Raw genomic sequence first — 17,630 nt, 5'->3', positions numbered from 1 at the left:
TAGATAGATAGATAGATAGATAGATAGATAGATAGATAGATAGATAGATAGATAGATAGATAGATAGATAGATAGATAGATAGATAGATAGATAGATAGATAGGTGTGCAGTAATTAGATGATTGATAGATAGGAGCGAATAGATAGATAGATAGATAAATAGATAGATAGATAGATAGATAGATAGATAGATAGATAGATAGATAGATAGATAGATAGATAGATAGATAGATAGATAGATAGATAGATAGATAGATAGATAGATAGAACGAATGAGTGATAGATAGTTAGATAGATAGAAAGTGATAGATAGATAGATAGATAGATAGATAGATAGATAGATAGATAGATAGATAGACAGATAGAATGAGCGAATGATAGATAGATAGATAGATAGATAGATAGATAGATAGATAGATAGATAGATAGATAGATAGATAGATAGATAGATAGATAGATAGATAGATAGAACAAACGAATGAGTGATAGATAGTTAGATAGATAGATAGATAGATAGATAGATAGATAGATAGATAGATAGATAGATAGATAGATAGATAGATAGATAGATAGATAGATAGATAGATAGATAGACAGATAGAATGAGCGAATGATAGATAGATAGATAGATAGATAGATAGATAGATAGATAGATAGATAGATAGATAGATAGATAGATAGATAGAACAAACGAATGAGTGATAGATAGTTAGATAGATAGAAAGTGATAGATAGATAGATAGATAGATAGATAGATAGATAGATAGATAGATAGATAGATAGATAGATAGATAGATAGATAGATAGATAGATAGATAGATAGACAGATAGAATGAGCGAATGATAGATAGATAGATAGATAGATAGATAGATAGATAGATAGATAGATAGATAGATAGATAGATAGAATGAGCGATAGATAGATAGATAGATAGATAGATAGATAGATAGATAGATAGATAGATAGATAGATAGATAGATAGATAGATAGATAGATAGATAGATAGATAGATAGATAGATAGATAGTGTGATGTAATCAAGTACTTTCTTTCTGGTGTATATTTCTCTTTCCACAGACGTTCAGCAATTGCATAAAGAGGCCTTGAGAAACTCTGTGCTGAACTCCACTCTGCCCAACTCTCTTCTGGGAGGTCAGCCTGTGGGAGAAGTGATCCGGAGGGGCCACTACACTCCCCTCTCAGTGTGCTCGTATCACGATGGTCGTGGTGGGGTGAGAAGAGGCGATTGGGAAGCTTTTGAGGATGTCATATCTCGAGAGTTTCCTCCAGGATCTGTAGGCCGCAGAGTGGTTTTTCATGGTGGAGTTGGGATGGGTAAGACTACAGTGATGGAAAAGGTCATTTGGGATTGGACGACTGGCACGCGCCTGCAACATTATACACTCCTTCTGCGAGTGCCTGTTTTGGAGCTGGCCGCTCTTGGAGGGAAAGCTGAGAGTTTGCAGAGCATCTTAGGCCGCGTGCACCCTCAGATCTCCGCCGAGACTCTTTCCGTCGCTCTACAGAGTCCTCAGTCTTTACTTCTGGTGCTCGACGGGCTGGAGCAATCGCAGAACCTTCTATGCACTCCATCATCCTCCTCTAGTCTCGTCTGTGACGTACAACAAGAAGCGACCGGCCCCGTATTGCTGTTCAGTCTTCTTCACGGTTCTCTGCTTCCAGGAGCTTCAATGCTGATCACCTCCAGAGAGCCAGTCAAGCTCGAGTCTTTGAGAGTTTTCGAGGTGGTCGGGTTCTCCAAGACCCAAAGGAGAACGTTCTTCCAGGAGTTCTTTGATGACGTAGGCCTATCAGAGAGACTTTTTCAGCAAAGTGAGCAGGCGTTTGGAGTGAATGAGCAGTGTTTTCGTCCGGCCTTCTGCTGGACGCTTTGCAGTGTGTTTAAAACTCAGTTTGAGAGTAAAAACACCCCACCTGAGACTCTTACTCACCTCCTCAGCATCGTAACGCACATGCTCCTGGTAAAACAGAAGACGCACGCTGAAGAAACCAGAGGGCTTGTGTTAGGTTTGGGCAAACTAACCAATCCGGTTTGCTCCTACAACGACGTCACTTCTGGTGGCCTGCGTTCATTTCTGCACCAGCCTGTGCTTTCTACTTTCTTGTGCTTCAATGGCGATGTCACTTCCCCTGACACCACATTCTCCTTCCTGTCTCCACTGATGCAAGAGTTCTTATCAGCCGCGTCCTTTTATCTCGACCAATCCGTGCAGATCTCGGACGAGCGCTCGGATTTGTACTACACATTTCTAGCAGGGCTGTCGGACTCAGTCCAGCGTAAACCAATAGAAGACTCCGTGGGCAGGTTCGACGAAAGCCGGATTTCTGAGTTCTCTCAGTGGTTGATGGGATATGTTTCTATAGTGTTGCCAGGTATGTTTTGTGCAACAAAGCACTTTCGTGTTTTCCGGCTTCTGCAACAGGCACGTAACTCGTCTCTGGTCAAAGAAAGCATCAGCAAGAGCCAATGGAGGCATGTCAGCTACAGCGAGATGCAGGAGCCCGACTGCGCAGCGCTGTCATATGTGGTGAGTTGCATGGGAGAGATGGAGTACATGAACCTATATAGCGCCAAACTAACAGACGAGCAGGTCGAGAAACTTATTCCAGCGTTAAGGCTGTCGAAAAACATTGGGTGAGTCTGACTTTTTATATTTTTACATTGCATTACCAGATTATAACTTTTAATCACTCTGAAACCAGCTCACGCTGAACTTAGGGATAGGCTACATAATCAATGTTGAAAACAATTGTGCTTGCTACTGAATATTTTTGAGGAAACCATGATTGAAAGTTTTAAAAGTACAGCATTTATTTGAATTAGAAAGCCTCTTTAACGTTATAAATGTTTTTTATTAACATCATAACTGCTTTTTACTGTAATAGATTTCAAAATGTAATTTATTCCTGTGATCAAAGCTGATTGCTCCAGTCTTCAGTGTCACATGATCCTTCAGAAATCATTCTAATATTGTGATGTGGAGTGCCCGTGTGAGCCACTGGAGGGCACTCTCTCCCTGCATTGTTTCACCATGGACTCATTATGTTTAACTATGTTTCAGTGGTGTTTGATTATGGGTTATTGAGTTCCTTATATAAGTCTGAGTGATCTCTGTGTCCGGTGCGAAGTCTTGTCACACTGTAAGCGTACATCTCTGAGCATTCTTCCATGTTTGTGTATTCCGTGTTTCTCTGGACTCTTGACCTTTGCCTGCTTCTTGGACTGTGTATGAACCTGTGCTGCCTGCCTCGACCAAAGCCTGTTATTGCCTGCTTCTTGGACTGTGTATGAACCTGTGCTGCCTGCCTCGACCAAAGCCTGTTATCACCACGAGTTACTGGATTGTCCCTTGTTTAACTGTATGCCGGAGTTTATGTCTGCTTGTGTTTGATGCTGAAATAAAGTGCTGCATATGGATCCGACCGCCTCTGTAACGTACGGACAGAGGCGGTCGGATCCATATGCAGCACTTTATTTCAGCATCAAACACAAGCAGACATAAACTCCGGCATACAGTTAAACAAGGGACAATCCAGTAACTCGTGGTGATAACAGGCTTTGGTCGAGGCAGGCAGCACAGGTTCATACACAGTCCAAGAAGCAGGCAATAACAGGCTTTGGTCGAGGCAGGCAGCACAGGTTCATACACAGTCCAAGAAGCAGGCAAAGGTCAAGAGTCCAGAGAAACACGGAATACACAAACATGGAAGAATGCTCAGAGATGTACGCTTACAGTGTGACAAGACTTCGCACCGGACACAGAGATCACTCAGACTTATATAAGGAACTCAATAACCCATAATCAAACACCACTGAAACATAGTTAAACATAATGAGTCCATGGTGAAACAATGCAGGGAGAGAGTGCCCTCCAGTGGCTCACACGGGCACTCCACATCACAAATATGCTGATTTGCTGCTCAAGAAACATTTCTGATTATCAACGCTGAAAACAGTTGTGCTGCTTATTATGTTGGATACATTTTTTCATGATTCTTTGATAATTTGACAGTTCGAAAGAACAGCATTTATTTGAAATAAACATGTTTGTAACCATATAAACGTCTTTACTGTCACATTTGAACAATTGAATGTGTTCTTGCTAAATAGAAGTATTAATTTCCTCTCAAAAAGTATTTTTTGGCCATACAATTAAAATCCAATGTGTCTTTTATCCCGTCAGTCTGTCACAGAGTGGTCTCAATGTAGCCTCCATCACCCACCTGGCGACAGCGCTGGCCGAGGGCCGGATGACCTCGCTGGATTTATCCTGCTCCAGATTGGAAAAAGAATCATTCAAAACCATCTGCCGTGCACTTACACACACTGTGCTGCAGTCTCTCATGTAAGATCATTTTTTATGCATGTGCCCTTATTAGAAAGGACAGCATCATGTTAGGAATGGGATTGTGTGCCGAGAGCTTGTGTGCAACTGCCGTGCCACGGCTCCACCAGCAATATCGCTCTTCATACACTGGTTTGCATCCTTCTTGGTGCTTGCTTTTGCTGTAATACTTGCTGAAATGTGTCGTCACCATGTTTAGGCTGCATGGATGCCATTTGACCGCAGCTGATTGTGAAGAACTGGCGAAGATGCTCTCCGGAGGCTCCCGACTGCGTGTGCTGAGTCTCTATGGGAATAAACTAGAGGATCAAGGCCTTATTCATCTCAGCAGTGGACTGGAGAACTGCAGACTTCAGGAAATCAAGTACACTTGCATTATTCGTACTACTTCACTCTTTTTGGAAGCAGAAATCTAGAAATGAAACCAATTAACTGCTGTTTTGTTGTTTGTGTGTGCATGTGTTCTTCAATCTGGATGGTTGCTCACTGACAGCGGCGTCCATGTCTGCACTGTCTTCAGCTCTGAACAATGGTTTTTCAGAGCTGAGGATGCTAGACCTGAGCCGGAACTCACTGAAGGATGATGGGATTGAGCTGATCTTACAAGCGTTACAGAAACGCCGTCTAAACACATTGAAGTAAAGCATTCATGCTATGTGTTTAGGTGACCAACATACATGGATAAAAATGTGGTGTATATATATATATATATATACACTGCTCAAAAAAATAAAGGGAACACTTAAACAACACAATGTAACTCCAAGTCAATCACACTTCTGTCAAATTAAACTGTCCACTTAGGAAGCAACACTGATTGACAATCAATTTCACATGCTGTTGTGCAAATGGAATAGACAACAGGTGGAAATTATAGGCAATTAGCAAGACACCCCCAATAAAGGAGTGGTTCTGCAGGTGGTGACCACAGACCACTTCTCAGTTCCTATGCTTTCTGGCTGATGTTTTGGTTACTTTTGAATGCTGGCGGTGCTTTCACTCTAGTGGTAGCATGAGACGGAGTCTACAACCCACACAAGTGGCTCAGGTAGTGCAGCTCATCCAGAATGGCACATCAATGCGTATGGCAAAGGGTGGTATGACGGCCCAAACGTCCACCGGAGGTGGGGGTTGTGCTTACAGCCCAACACCGTGCAGGACGTTTGGCATTTGCCAGAGAACACCAAGATTGGCAAATTCGCCACTGGCGCCCTAGTGTCTTGCTAATTGCCTATAATTTCAACCTGTTGTCTATTCCATTTGCACAACAGCATGTGAAATTGATTGTCAATCAGTGTTGCTCCCTAAGTGGACTGTTTGATTTCACAGAAGTGTGATTGACTTGGAGTTACATTGTGTTGTTTAAGTGTTCCCTTTATTTTTTTGAGCAGTGTACATGAATATGAGTATGAATGACGGGAAACAGGAACTAAATGCAATCCATTTTGAAAATAAAAATATATCTAGAATATATTTAGCAGCAGAGTGTGGCTTAATGTTTGAGATGGTTGCAATTAGCTACAAAATTCCTAAGGTTAATTGCACAAGGTTGATAAAAACCTTTTTTTTTTCGCAGAGTGTCTGACTGCGAGTTGACTGGCTCCTGCTGTCCCTCTCTGGCAGCTGTCCTCCAATCAGAAAACTGCTGTCTGACTGAGCTGAACGTGTCTGTAAATGATCTCGGCCAATCAGGAGGGATGCAGATATGTGAAGCCCTGATGGCTCCTAAGTGCACACTGGAAATACTGGAGTATGTATGCAAATGAGTTGTTTTTTAATCACATTGACGATGATCATGTGAGAAAGACAGAGAGTTGAAGCGTGTTATGAATATCATTGGTGAATATTATTTTTTCTTGGTTGGATCACTTGAACATAAACTACCATTCAAAAGTTAGGCATAATAACAATATTTTTTTAAAAAAAGGCAATCAATACTTTTATTCAGCAAGGACGCATTAAAATGACAGTAAAGACATTTATAATGTTACAGAAGATTTCTATTTCAAATATGCTGTTTTTTTTATTTTATTCCATCATCAAAGAATCCTGAAAAACCCCTGTATAAATGTTTACACACTTCATTAAGCAGAACAACTGTTTTCAACATTGATAATAATCAGAAATATTTCTTGAAAATCAGCTTATTAGGATGTGATGTTAATGATTTCTGAAGGATCATGTGACACTGGAGGCTAGAGTAATGTTGCTGAAAATTCAGCTTTGATCACAGGAATTCAAATAGAAAACTTATTTTAGATTGTAATAATATTTCATAATATTACTGCTTTACTGTATTTTTGATTAATTGCAGCCTTGGTAAGCAGAAAACTTCTTTAAAAACATAAAAAATTGCTACCAATCCCAAATATTTGTACGGTAAATATTCTTTCCGAGGTCGAGAATGTTATTGCATTTTGATTAAAGGTTATGAACACAATCATTTAAACTTTACTCTAAATGAGAAAATCACTTGAAAAACATTCCTGATGTGAATTCTAAGCTGTGTGTGTATTTGTTGTAGATTGACAAGATGTGAGTTGACTGAGGAGGTGTTTCGAGCACTGGGGACTGTTCTGACGTCTGGCGTGTCAAGGCTCACCAGTCTCTCTGTAGGAATGAATAATGTGGGCGAGAGTGCAGCCAAACACATGTGGGAGGCGCTGAGACACCACAACTGCAAACTCCAGCACCTGGAGTGAGTGATATGATATCCTCAACAGAAACTAGCATGATTAGAGATCGTTTGAAACACAAAACCGCACCTGATGATTGAAATATCTGTCTTGTCTTGTCTTCTGCAGTCTGGAGATTTTTACTCTGACAGACGCTTGCGTAGAGGAGTTATGTGAATCTGTTGCTGCCAGCAGCACTTTATCAACTCTCATCCTAAAAAACAACATGATGACAGACTCCGCCGTACCACAATTGGTCAAATTAATGCTGGCCCGTCCTCAAATGGCCGAGCTAAAGTAAGTTCAGGCTATAAATGTGATGTTCTTGCCCATACAGAAAAAAAAAAACTAATATATTTAAAAAAAGTTTTTTTTTTAAATACACTAAAATTGACAAAAAAAAAAAAAAAATATATATATATATATATATATATATATATATATATATATATATATATATATATATATATATATATATATATATATATATATATATATATATATATATATATATATATATATATATATATATATATATATATATAAACAGACATTTTAAATGTTCACTTTTAGTTTGTTTGCCTATTTCATTGTTTTTGACCATTTTTCCCCCCAATGGAAATATAATTATATTGTCCAAAATACATATTAAAAGATACATTTTGTATTAGCCCAAAATGTATTTTAATATAGTAAATGCATTTTCTTGCCCCTTGCAGTACATTTTCTAATATATTTTGTAATTGAAAGGTTTAAATGAAATATATTTTAAACTAGCATCTTTAGCATATATTCTGCATACATTTTGGCCAGGAATTTTTTTGTATGATTGCATTTAAATACTTTCCTAATTCAATATGATGTACTATGCAGTATGTGATAAGTAATGTATAATTTTTCTCATATTTTCTTCCAGTCTGAGGTATAATGACTTCAGTGAGGATGTTTTTGACTTGCTGGAAACGTGCCCAAATATCGTTTACTAGAAGAATCTCAGGTTGGAACATCTGCAATATACACCTGCATATCTTGGCTTTTAAAATTAGATGCATGCTCAAAGTGTAAAAAAGCTTTTATTAATGCATATTCTTTTCCATCTACTCCTTAGCAGCAAGAGACAAAGTTACTCCCTCTAGTGGCTGTGTTTACAGATGCACAATATATATCGGTCACCATATCGGTAGCGGCCGATATATATTCATTTTTAATGTTATAGTTATCGGTCTGAAGAAAATTTGGTTGATATATTAAAGCAGATAAATAATGGATTTTTTCCTTTAGCTGAGACACTTCAGATGCACACTGTTTGCCATAATGGGTTAGAATTCCTTGAAATATGATTGTTAAGTGCAATGTGCAGCATAAGTCTGTCATATAGGCTACATCAAATTATTATGAGAACATTATAATGGTGTGCTTGGGACATGGCTTTTAATGATGAGACTTTTATTTTTGTAATCAGGCTCTCAAATATTATATAAAAATTTGGATTTATCGACCAATATATCGGTTATCGGCTTTCAAATATCAAGAATTATTAGTTATAGGTATCGGCCCAAAGTTTTCATATCGGTGCATGCCTAGCTGTTTTACAGACAGTTTTATACAGTTGCCCCCAAAAGTATGAATGAAAGTTTTTTACTTGAAGTAATGGAATATATCACAAACACACTTTACAAGCAGAAACAGAGATCACAAAAAGAAGCTTGTCAGGTTTCATAATAAAACAATAGATACAGTGCAAAAAAGTGATTTCTTTCTGGTTGTGAAGCATTCATTACTATATATATTCATTCATTTTTAATTGTGATACTTTTTGGGCCACTGTATATTATGTCTGGTTCTTACACATACCGGACAACCCTCAAAATGCAATTTATACGCAAAATGATTGTCTTCAAGAAATGGACAGCTGGAACTCACAGAGACAGTGATTTATTTCACATTATATATTGAGAACATTCAATTCAGTGTGATTTTGAGAACTATTTCACACAGTTTTAGTGGCACTTATAAAAGAGAGCTCAGTCTGGCATTTGAGGCTTTTATACAGAATAGTGACAGAATGGATGGACTCTAGAAATGACAAAACCTGATTGTGCACTCAGAGAGTGTCCTCATGCGACCCTGTTCGCTCTCATTGTAACACACACACACACACACACACACCCCGCTGAAACCATGGATTTGCATGCTGCTTCTGTTTGACGAAGTTCAAGCTGTCTTGCTGGTTAAAGTATTTAAAACACAACAGCAATGCCATTCTTTTCAGCAGGGCTCACACACACACACTCAGTATTACAGCTCTGTCCTTTCACTGATGTTCTGGATGGTTCTGCAAGCAGAGGATGAACTCAGTAACAGGCCGACCCTCGTAACAGATCTCGTACACTGCATTAAAAAGGGGAAATCTGTGGGAAGAAAAAACTTTGAGATAAACTAACTTTGTGTTTGGTCTTAAAGTGCATGCACAGTGAAATTGAAACTTACTTGTCGAGTACGCCTTTGTTTTTGAGGATGGTGTGGACCTCAGCGGCTGTGGCTGGACCCTGCAGCTTCTGACCATTCAACATTTCCTTCTCGAGCTCTTCGAGAGACTGAAACAGAGGATCTAATGACTACAAATGCTGCCAAAGATTTGTTTACTCTATTAGCACTAATATTACTGCTACTATTATCACCTGTTTTGCACTATTCTCATTGTATGCAAAGCTACAAAAATTTATTTTTTTGCTGTGCTAAATTGAAAATGGAATTTAAATAATTTTGTTTCTGTCTCATATAAACTATCTTGACCTGGATTGATAATCCATGATTAATCAAATTTTTCACTATTACTGATTTTACTTTTTACTTAGAGACTTCTTTCAAATCCATAAAAAAATGTACGTTTTGAAACATAGTGTATATTTAAATCCATTAAAAAAAAAAAAGGGTCAGCAGATTGCATTCTGGGCTTAGTTATTGTGACATGCCAAATATAAATGTATGAGATTTGACAGATGTGGTGGGAAAGATTTACAGTGTAAACATACTAACAGTGTGTGGTTCCTCACAAATCAGTTGTATGAAGTTAAAATAATTTAAATGGACTATTTTGTATTTTTGAAGCTTGACAGCTCCATTTCTGTCAAGAAAAAGCATGTCTTTTGTTGTGTTCCACTAAAGAAAGTCATACAGGTTTGAAATGGCACAAGGGTGAGCATATTTTTGGTGACCTATCCCTTTAAGTTCTTGGTGTCTCACCTTGCCAGTTTTGGCGAAGGCCTCCGCGACTTTCCGATTTCGTCCTCCGTAACATGTGGTAATGAGATCAGCAACGCCACAGCTCTCCAAGAAAGTTGCAGAAGAGACCGAGCCGGCGGTGCAGAACAACCGAGCAAAGCTGATCATCTCCATGAGACCAAGTCTGATCACCGCAGCCTTTGTATTGTCACCAAAGCCCAAGCCGTCACAGAAACCTGCTCCTACTGCCACTATATTCTGCAGGAAGACAAAGAGGGTCTAAATGTCTGGCATGTTCTGAGCTAGTTTACAACAAGAAACGTGTTGTTTGGAAATGCTAAGATCCCTTGACACTATATTTTTATGGTGTTTGTGTTCTTGCTGTGCACTATGAAGTTTGTTATGTTGCAGTCAGATGAAAGTCTTAAAGGGATAATTCACTTAAATGGAAATTCTGCCGTTTGTTTTGCAATGACATGAGGATGTACTATAAATGATGACAGAATTTTCATTCTGGGGTGAACTACACCTTTAAGACTTTTATCTGACTCTGCAACCTAACAAATTTCAGAAGCAAAGTGTTTTCTCCTTTAGCTCAAACTGTAGCTAGCCAAGGTCATGGGTTTGATTCACAAGGAATTCTTGAACTGATAAAGATGTGTATCTTGAATGCAATGTAAGTTGCTTTGGATAAAAGCATCTGCCAAATGCATCAATGTAAATGTATTTACGGTATAAAACAATAGATACAGTGACAGAGAAAAATATATCCCTAATTTAGTTTAAGTTGAAGAACTAAAATAACTCAAATTAAATGTAAAACTAATAAATAAAGACTAATAAATACTAATACAAATAAAAGCTAATTCATAATATTTGCAAATATAATTAATGATATTAAAAAAACACTGGTCTGAAAATCATTACATTTGCTACACTATCAAACCAACTAGTGTTTGTTTTAAAGAAAGCACAGAGCAAACTTTTCAGTCAAAGACATTTGACAACAATACATTTATTATACTTATTTTAGTATTATTTCTATACTATTATAGTATTTATTCATATTTTGAAGTAGCTTTAATTATATTTTCATAAAAATTTTAGTTTAGGTTTTGTTAATTCTGTGCTTTTGTCAAATTTATTATTTATTTATTTGATATAAATTTTAGTACTTCAGGTTATTACTTTCATTTAGTTGCCTACATTTTTTAGGTTTCAGTTTCAGTTAGCAATAACAACACTTCTAAGTTAATGGTGCAACTGTCCAAATTCTTATCAATGTATATGTTACCGGCAAAGTGTGAAATCCCGGTATTGTATAGAATGCCTGATGGTTTTTGGCAAAAATACATTACCTAATTCTATACATTACCTAGGCATTCTATAGAATGCCGGATTACACACTTTGCCGGTAACATATATAGTTCTACTGGTTTGATTGTTTTGTGTTTATACATCATGCTTCAAAAAACCTCTTCACAGCAAAAGAGAATGTTAATAGACTGTAAAACGGACAACTCACACTTGCCATATCAAGACAGACCAGTATTATTACTGCTGTTGATAAAACAACTTCTTGAATTAATGCAAGTGAACACTGCATGCAATGTCAACCTAAAAATAGATTTACCTGTTAAACACAGTGGATATCACATTATTTTGAACTGTGTCACATATGCACTGTCCTATTTTGAGGTGTAAAATGTTGAAGGGTGAATAAGCAAACCTTCAGTGCACCACAGATCTCCACCACATCTGCTTCCTGTACGACCGTGACCCGGAAGTGATCCGTCTGCATGAGTTCTTTCAGCAACGCCCCCTCAGTTTGATCCCTGCAGCCTGACAAGTATTAAACACACAAAAGCATTTACTCACCCAGGGCCCTATTTTAACGATCTGAAACGCAAGTATCAAACGCAAAACGCAAGTAACTTTGTGGGCGGATCTCGGGCGCTGTTGCTATTATACCGGCGGGATAAATTACTATTGCGCCCGACGCAAATCTAAAATGGGTTGGTCTGAAGTAGCTTCATTATTCATAGGTGTGGTTTGGGCGTAACGTGAAATAAACCAATCAGAGCATCATCTCACATTCCCTTTAAAAGCAGGCGTGCTTGTTCCATGGCGGATTGCTATTATAACGGCGGATTTGCCAGGCGCACGCCAGGAGCGGTTCACAGCCGAGGAGGCCGACGTTCTCGTCAGGGCCGTAAAACACAGAGAAGTGACATTGGGGATGGAGAAACACACCCAAATTAGCTTCGGTTAAACAGGCGTATAATAATTTGGGTAAATGTGTAAGCTAGATTTATGGCTATTTTTTCACGTCTTCATGGACACAACAATGATTTCCCTCGTGTGTTAATATTTTTCCTTGTAATTATGTATGGTTTGCAAAAATGGGAACTGCTGCGTCTGTGTGTAGATGAGATAAGCAAAGTGCATGCGCGTTGTGCACATGCTACATTATGGACAAGCATGCGCCCTTAAAATAGCATATGAATAATGCGCCACTGACTTTAGACAAGGTTTTTCCTGGTCTGTGGCGGAATTGTTTTCTGAAACTGCAAAATAGCACCAGGGAATGTTTGTGCCGGAACACGCCTCCTCTTTTCGCTGAACCGCCCCCGGGAGCGCAAGTTCATTCACTAATTTACCGATGTGCGTCTGTGAAGGGAAAAGTCCGCTGTGTGTCGGTGCAAAATAGGAATGACACATGCGTCGGTGTACAAAGTCAATTGCGCTGGGTGCAAGATAGGGCCCCCAAACACAAAGTGACCTATCAAACATATTCACATTGCTTTTTATCAGCCTCACCAATGGTGGTCTCGCAGAATTTCTCATCCGCCACCTCGTTGGCGATATTCGCTCCCATCAACACACTCATCTTGATGCCCAGCTTCTCGTGAATGACCTCTGAGATGAGCTTCAGTCCATCCGGTCCTTCATCCACCCCCTAACCCACAAGCACAGTCATGGTTTGCTATCGGTGTCAAATGTGACAGTCCTGTGATCTTTAAAAGCAACTGTCCTCTTTTTTTCTGCTGCTGAGTAAGAGAGAAAATGGCAAAGAAATGACTTCCGCACACATTGCATATATTCATGAGTGTACGGGACCTTGATGAGGGACATTCCAAGCGCGTCCTGTTTGATTTTGCCCTTTATGGTGTCACAAGCACGAGCGATGAACTGATGTGGAATCACAAAGATCAGGATGTCAGCACTCTTGGCAGCGTCGAGCAGATCTGGCACCGCAACCTGTGAGCAAGAAAACGAGAGTGGAATAGAGAGGAGGGAAAAGAATCAGTTTGATACGTAATGATGAAACCTGCAGAAACATACATAGGCCTACTCAACATATTCACTATATGATTGGTTACACCTAAGGTGCCCTGTTTCATCTTTTATTATGTGACCTACATATTGGCCTATTTGTTTTGTTATTATTTTGACATGTCCATGTCAAGCCAAAACCACCTTGTTCACATTATAAATCCATGTATCAAGCCTCTGCCAATGGTTTTCAAGGCCTCAAGCCCAGTCCAGAGATTGTGATCCCTGAACCTAGTCATAAGCTGAACCATTTGGCTGACTCTCAAACATTCGGTCTAAGGTCATAATGAAGGAGAAACCACATGCAGCTTTGTCAGCTTCTTATTAGTTGCTTGAGTACAAATGGATGGTTTCCTTTGCAAAGCAGCACGTGCCTCCCAAAGGTTTTGGGGAAGAATCGAGTGGCTCAGCACTCTTCTCCAGACTTCTGGATTGTGTTAACTTCCTCTGTAGCAGAGCAACTATTTGCTGTTGAAACAATTTCCCAAGCAAAAAACTGAACTGATCTGTGTGGTTGAATCTTGAAGGTGAATATGTATTTTTATCATATATTTTCATTATATAATCTATATATATATATGAAGAGTTCAGATGCAAAAGCCTCTAAATGCCATTTGAAATTTTCTTATAGAATGATCATTTTTATCAAGCTTGTATATTTAAGTTCAGTAATTTCACTTAAATGATAATTAATAGGTAATCTTCATTGCCATTTAAGTGAAACTATTGAATTTAAATATATGAGCTTGATAAAAATGATCATTCTATAAGAAAATTTCAGATGGAATTTAGAGGCTTTTGCATCTGAACTCTTCATATATATATATATATATATATATATATATATATATATATATATATATATATATATATATATATATGTATACACACACACACACAATAAAATTAAAATACTATATGCAATTAAACAAGTATATATATATATATATATATATATATATATATATATATATATATATATATATATATATATATACGCAATTAAAACAAGCAACTATTTTTATTCTTGTAATACAATATTTTCTATTATTTTATAATATTAAAATAATACAGTACATAATAATGTATATATAATACATTAATGGTATACATCCTATATATTTTGGTGTATATATGCAAATATTATACAAATTTAAATACACAAATAAAAAGTTACCATATTTGCTTCTGTTACATTGAATATATGAATAAGGATTTCACACTTTAATTTATTTAAATACAATTTCTTATACCGTTTATTTATTATTTTATTGTGCAAGTATGCAAAATTTTATTATAGGCCTAGTATATTTGCAATTATTTTATTATATATTATTTAATGCAATAATATTTATATTTAATAAATTATATGATTAAAATAAAATAATGTGTTTCTTACAACATTTTCTGGAAGCTTGTGTCCAGGCAAATACTTGATGTTCTCGTGGTCTGTATTAATGATCTCTGTGAGTTTACGCCCGTTCACCGTCTCTTCAAACACCCACATGTTAACCGTGGAGTGAAACTTCGAATTGTTCCTGGCATTTCTGCCAACTATCTTAGCAATAGCAGAACCCCTGTGTATTACAGAAAGAGAGAGAGAATGTGTGAGTTCATCATGTGAAAGGTTGAGGGAGGAAATTAACAAAGGACTTTACTCCCATCACAACCCCCGAGATATGTATATATATATATATATATATATATATATATATATATATATATATATATATATATATATATATATATTAACCAAAATGGAGATATTGCATTCCAAGAAAGTGACCAAAGCCTGTTGTGTCAGACCAGAGGGTCAGTTCAGTCTTACAGTGGGGTAACTAGTTAACTAGTCTGCTGATTGGGCACTTTATTTACAAAATACACAACCATATCAATTTTGCAGTATTGTTTGAGAAATTTAATATGGCTCTTAACTGAATACATAAACATAAATTTGGATTGTTGTTATATAAACATCTACTTTTGGAGTCTTGTTTAGTGTGATCAAAAATAGGGTGGTTTTAAAGGAACAGTAACACATTTCAAATATTCAAGCTCATGAAAACCTCACTCATCAACAGCAGACATGTTTAATAAATATGTCTATGTGAATGTGTAAATTATTAAAACCCTAAAAGGTCGAGGGAAACAATTCAATCACAAAACAATATTCTTTGCATGCATATGATATAGCCTATATATACTCTGCAGTCGTCAGTACATTTCAAACATTAGAAATGGACATTATACTGAACCACAGATGTGGCCAGACGGCTGTAGGACAGATAGTTGAATCTTGTGGAGCATAAATACTGAACCTAACCAGTGTGACTGACTGGAACATGTGTTCTACTTGTTTTGCATTGCCGCAGTGTTACAAATGGCTCATGCAAACAGTAATAAATAGTATTCAAGTTAGTCCAAAAGCACATTCAAAGCTGTTGAGCAGAACTTCTTAAGTGGATCTCATATTGTGTAGCAAAAACTACATTGTATATACCTATAACCTTCATATTAACATGTTTTCTTTTATGCCCTTTCAAATGTCATAACCTTATACTTGTGCGTTGTTCATAGCATGTGATTCAATGAACGGCTTGTGTGCCTTTGTTTAATGTTTAAACTAATAGTCATGTGCTGTCAACTAATCCAGAACCCCTACAGCTCAAACAGTCATTTCTAAAGAAAATCCAAATATTTTTTTTTACCAGTTGCCAGAGCCGACGATGCAAACTCTTTTAGGACTTGACATTGCGCTGAGAATCTTCACCGGCTCCTTCGTTGAGTTACAGTCACTCTGACCTGTCAATCAAACCGCAGCGCAGCGAGCGCACACTTGAGTGTTGTCCGTATAGGCCACGCCCCCTTGTGCTATTGGCCACTCAGAAGGCGAAAACAGCTCTGTCGACTCCGCCCACGATCAGCTGGTGGGTGTGTTTATGAAATCTCAAAACAAGTGATTCATTGGCTATAACTTACAAGTAAAAAGTGAAGTGTCAAAAAATACAATATGTACATAGCAAGTTATGCACTTACACAAACGATAGTCTCAGTTGGCATAAGGACAAACTCAAAGCCAAGCTGTAACTTGACACTCAGCAAAAAATACAGTGTTGGAATACAATGCTGGATTTGTCTACTAGCTGTAAAGCTTGTGATCTTTTTTAATATGAGCAATCAATAAGTTATATAGTGAGATGAGAAGTAAAAAGTAGACATGCACAGCCTGTCAAGAATGGGAATTGTGTTATACTAATGGTCTTAAAAATGTTTTTTCTTTTCTTTTGATGGGGTGAAATGTGAGATGTTTATGTGTGATCCAATCACACACAGAGATAAAAAAGATCAACTGATTTATAAGAATGGGACTTTAACAAAGGATCTGAGTGTCTTAAGATGTCAAAATGACCTTTGAACAATAGAATCCTCTGTTAGGGAATACATGGAATACCAGAACAGCTCACAGGGATGAAAGGTCAAAGTTCAATGCGGCTCAGGGGAGGAATTCCTCAATTCACAGTGAGCTTATGGATTTTTGAAATGGAGTAAAAACTTTTGTGTTATTTAAGTTTTATTTACATGATATTATAATTCTTTTTTCCAGTACTTATTTCACAACTTTACATTCGCGTGCACACACAAAGTTGTTGTGTTTTCATGTTTTATGGAGACTTTCCATATATATGACTTTTATACTGTACAAACTGTATATAACTCAACCCTTACACTAACCCTACCCCTAAAACTATCCATCACAGAAAACTTTCTGCATTTTTACATTTTCAAAAAACATCACTTAGTATGATTCATAAGCTGCTTTCCTCATGGGGACTAAGAAATGTCCCCACAAGGAAAATCATTTAGGATATTGCCATCTTTGTGGGGATTTTGTCCCCATAATGTAGGGTTTGCCACACACTGCACCCCCCCCCCCGCCCCCCGCCCCCCGCCCCCCGCCCCCAAACACACACACACACACACACACACACACACACACACACACACACACACACACACACACACACAC

At 37.7% G+C, this 17,630-nt stretch overlaps 2 protein-coding genes across 2 annotated transcripts in view; one reads left to right on the top strand and one right to left on the bottom strand.

Annotated features, from left to right (window-relative positions):
- LOC308680437 (NACHT, LRR and PYD domains-containing protein 12) overlaps positions 1 to 8,128 on the top strand; it is a gene marked incomplete at its 5' end in the record, with an annotated part of 13,448 nt that extends 5,320 nt beyond the window's left edge. Inside the window, 8 exons of the mRNA XM_081348565.1 lie at positions 1,078 to 2,656; positions 4,206 to 4,367; positions 4,567 to 4,731; positions 4,838 to 5,005; positions 5,944 to 6,117; positions 6,892 to 7,065; positions 7,172 to 7,339; positions 7,959 to 8,128. Coding sequence (XP_081204691.1) covers positions 1,078 to 2,656; positions 4,206 to 4,367; positions 4,567 to 4,731; positions 4,838 to 5,005; positions 5,944 to 6,117; positions 6,892 to 7,065; positions 7,172 to 7,339; positions 7,959 to 8,028 — 2,660 coding nt within the window. The 3' untranslated portion in view covers positions 8,029 to 8,128. The remainder of the gene's footprint in view (positions 1 to 1,077; positions 2,657 to 4,205; positions 4,368 to 4,566; positions 4,732 to 4,837; positions 5,006 to 5,943; positions 6,118 to 6,891; positions 7,066 to 7,171; positions 7,340 to 7,958) is intronic.
- Positions 8,129 to 8,950: 822 nt separating this feature from the next.
- On the bottom strand, positions 8,951 to 16,469 carry gpd1a (glycerol-3-phosphate dehydrogenase 1a). Its single transcript, XM_081350066.1, has 8 exons — positions 16,312 to 16,469; positions 15,003 to 15,180; positions 13,388 to 13,528; positions 13,088 to 13,226; positions 11,997 to 12,109; positions 10,289 to 10,525; positions 9,533 to 9,639; positions 8,951 to 9,453 (listed from the first exon to the last, which is right to left on the bottom strand). Exons 1-8 carry the CDS (start codon positions 16,353 to 16,355, stop codon positions 9,357 to 9,359), a joined length of 1,056 nt encoding a protein of 351 aa, XP_081206192.1. The 5' UTR covers positions 16,356 to 16,469; the 3' UTR covers positions 8,951 to 9,356.
- Between the last annotated feature and the right edge of the window lie 1,161 nt (positions 16,470 to 17,630).

The sequence above is a fragment of the Scardinius erythrophthalmus genome (genome assembly GCF_964197995.2).
Source record: "Scardinius erythrophthalmus genome assembly, chromosome: 20".
In the NCBI taxonomy this organism is placed as follows: Eukaryota; Metazoa; Chordata; class Actinopteri; order Cypriniformes; family Leuciscidae; genus Scardinius; species Scardinius erythrophthalmus.
Note: the sequence above shows the minus strand (reverse complement) of the source record. Positions and strands in the feature narration are given on the sequence as shown.

Coding starts and splice junctions, on each gene's coding strand:
- gpd1a (XM_081350066.1), bottom strand. CDS start 16,355: ATGTCAAGTCCTAAAAGAGTTTGCATCGTCGGCTCTGGCAACTG. Junction 13,529..15,002: donor ACAAGCTTCCAGAAAATGTT/GTAAGAAACACA, acceptor TCTTGCTCACAG/GTTGCGGTGCCAGATCTGCT. Junction 13,227..13,387: donor TTGGAATGTCCCTCATCAAG/GTCCCGTACACT, acceptor CTTGTGGGTTAG/GGGGTGGATGAAGGACCGGA.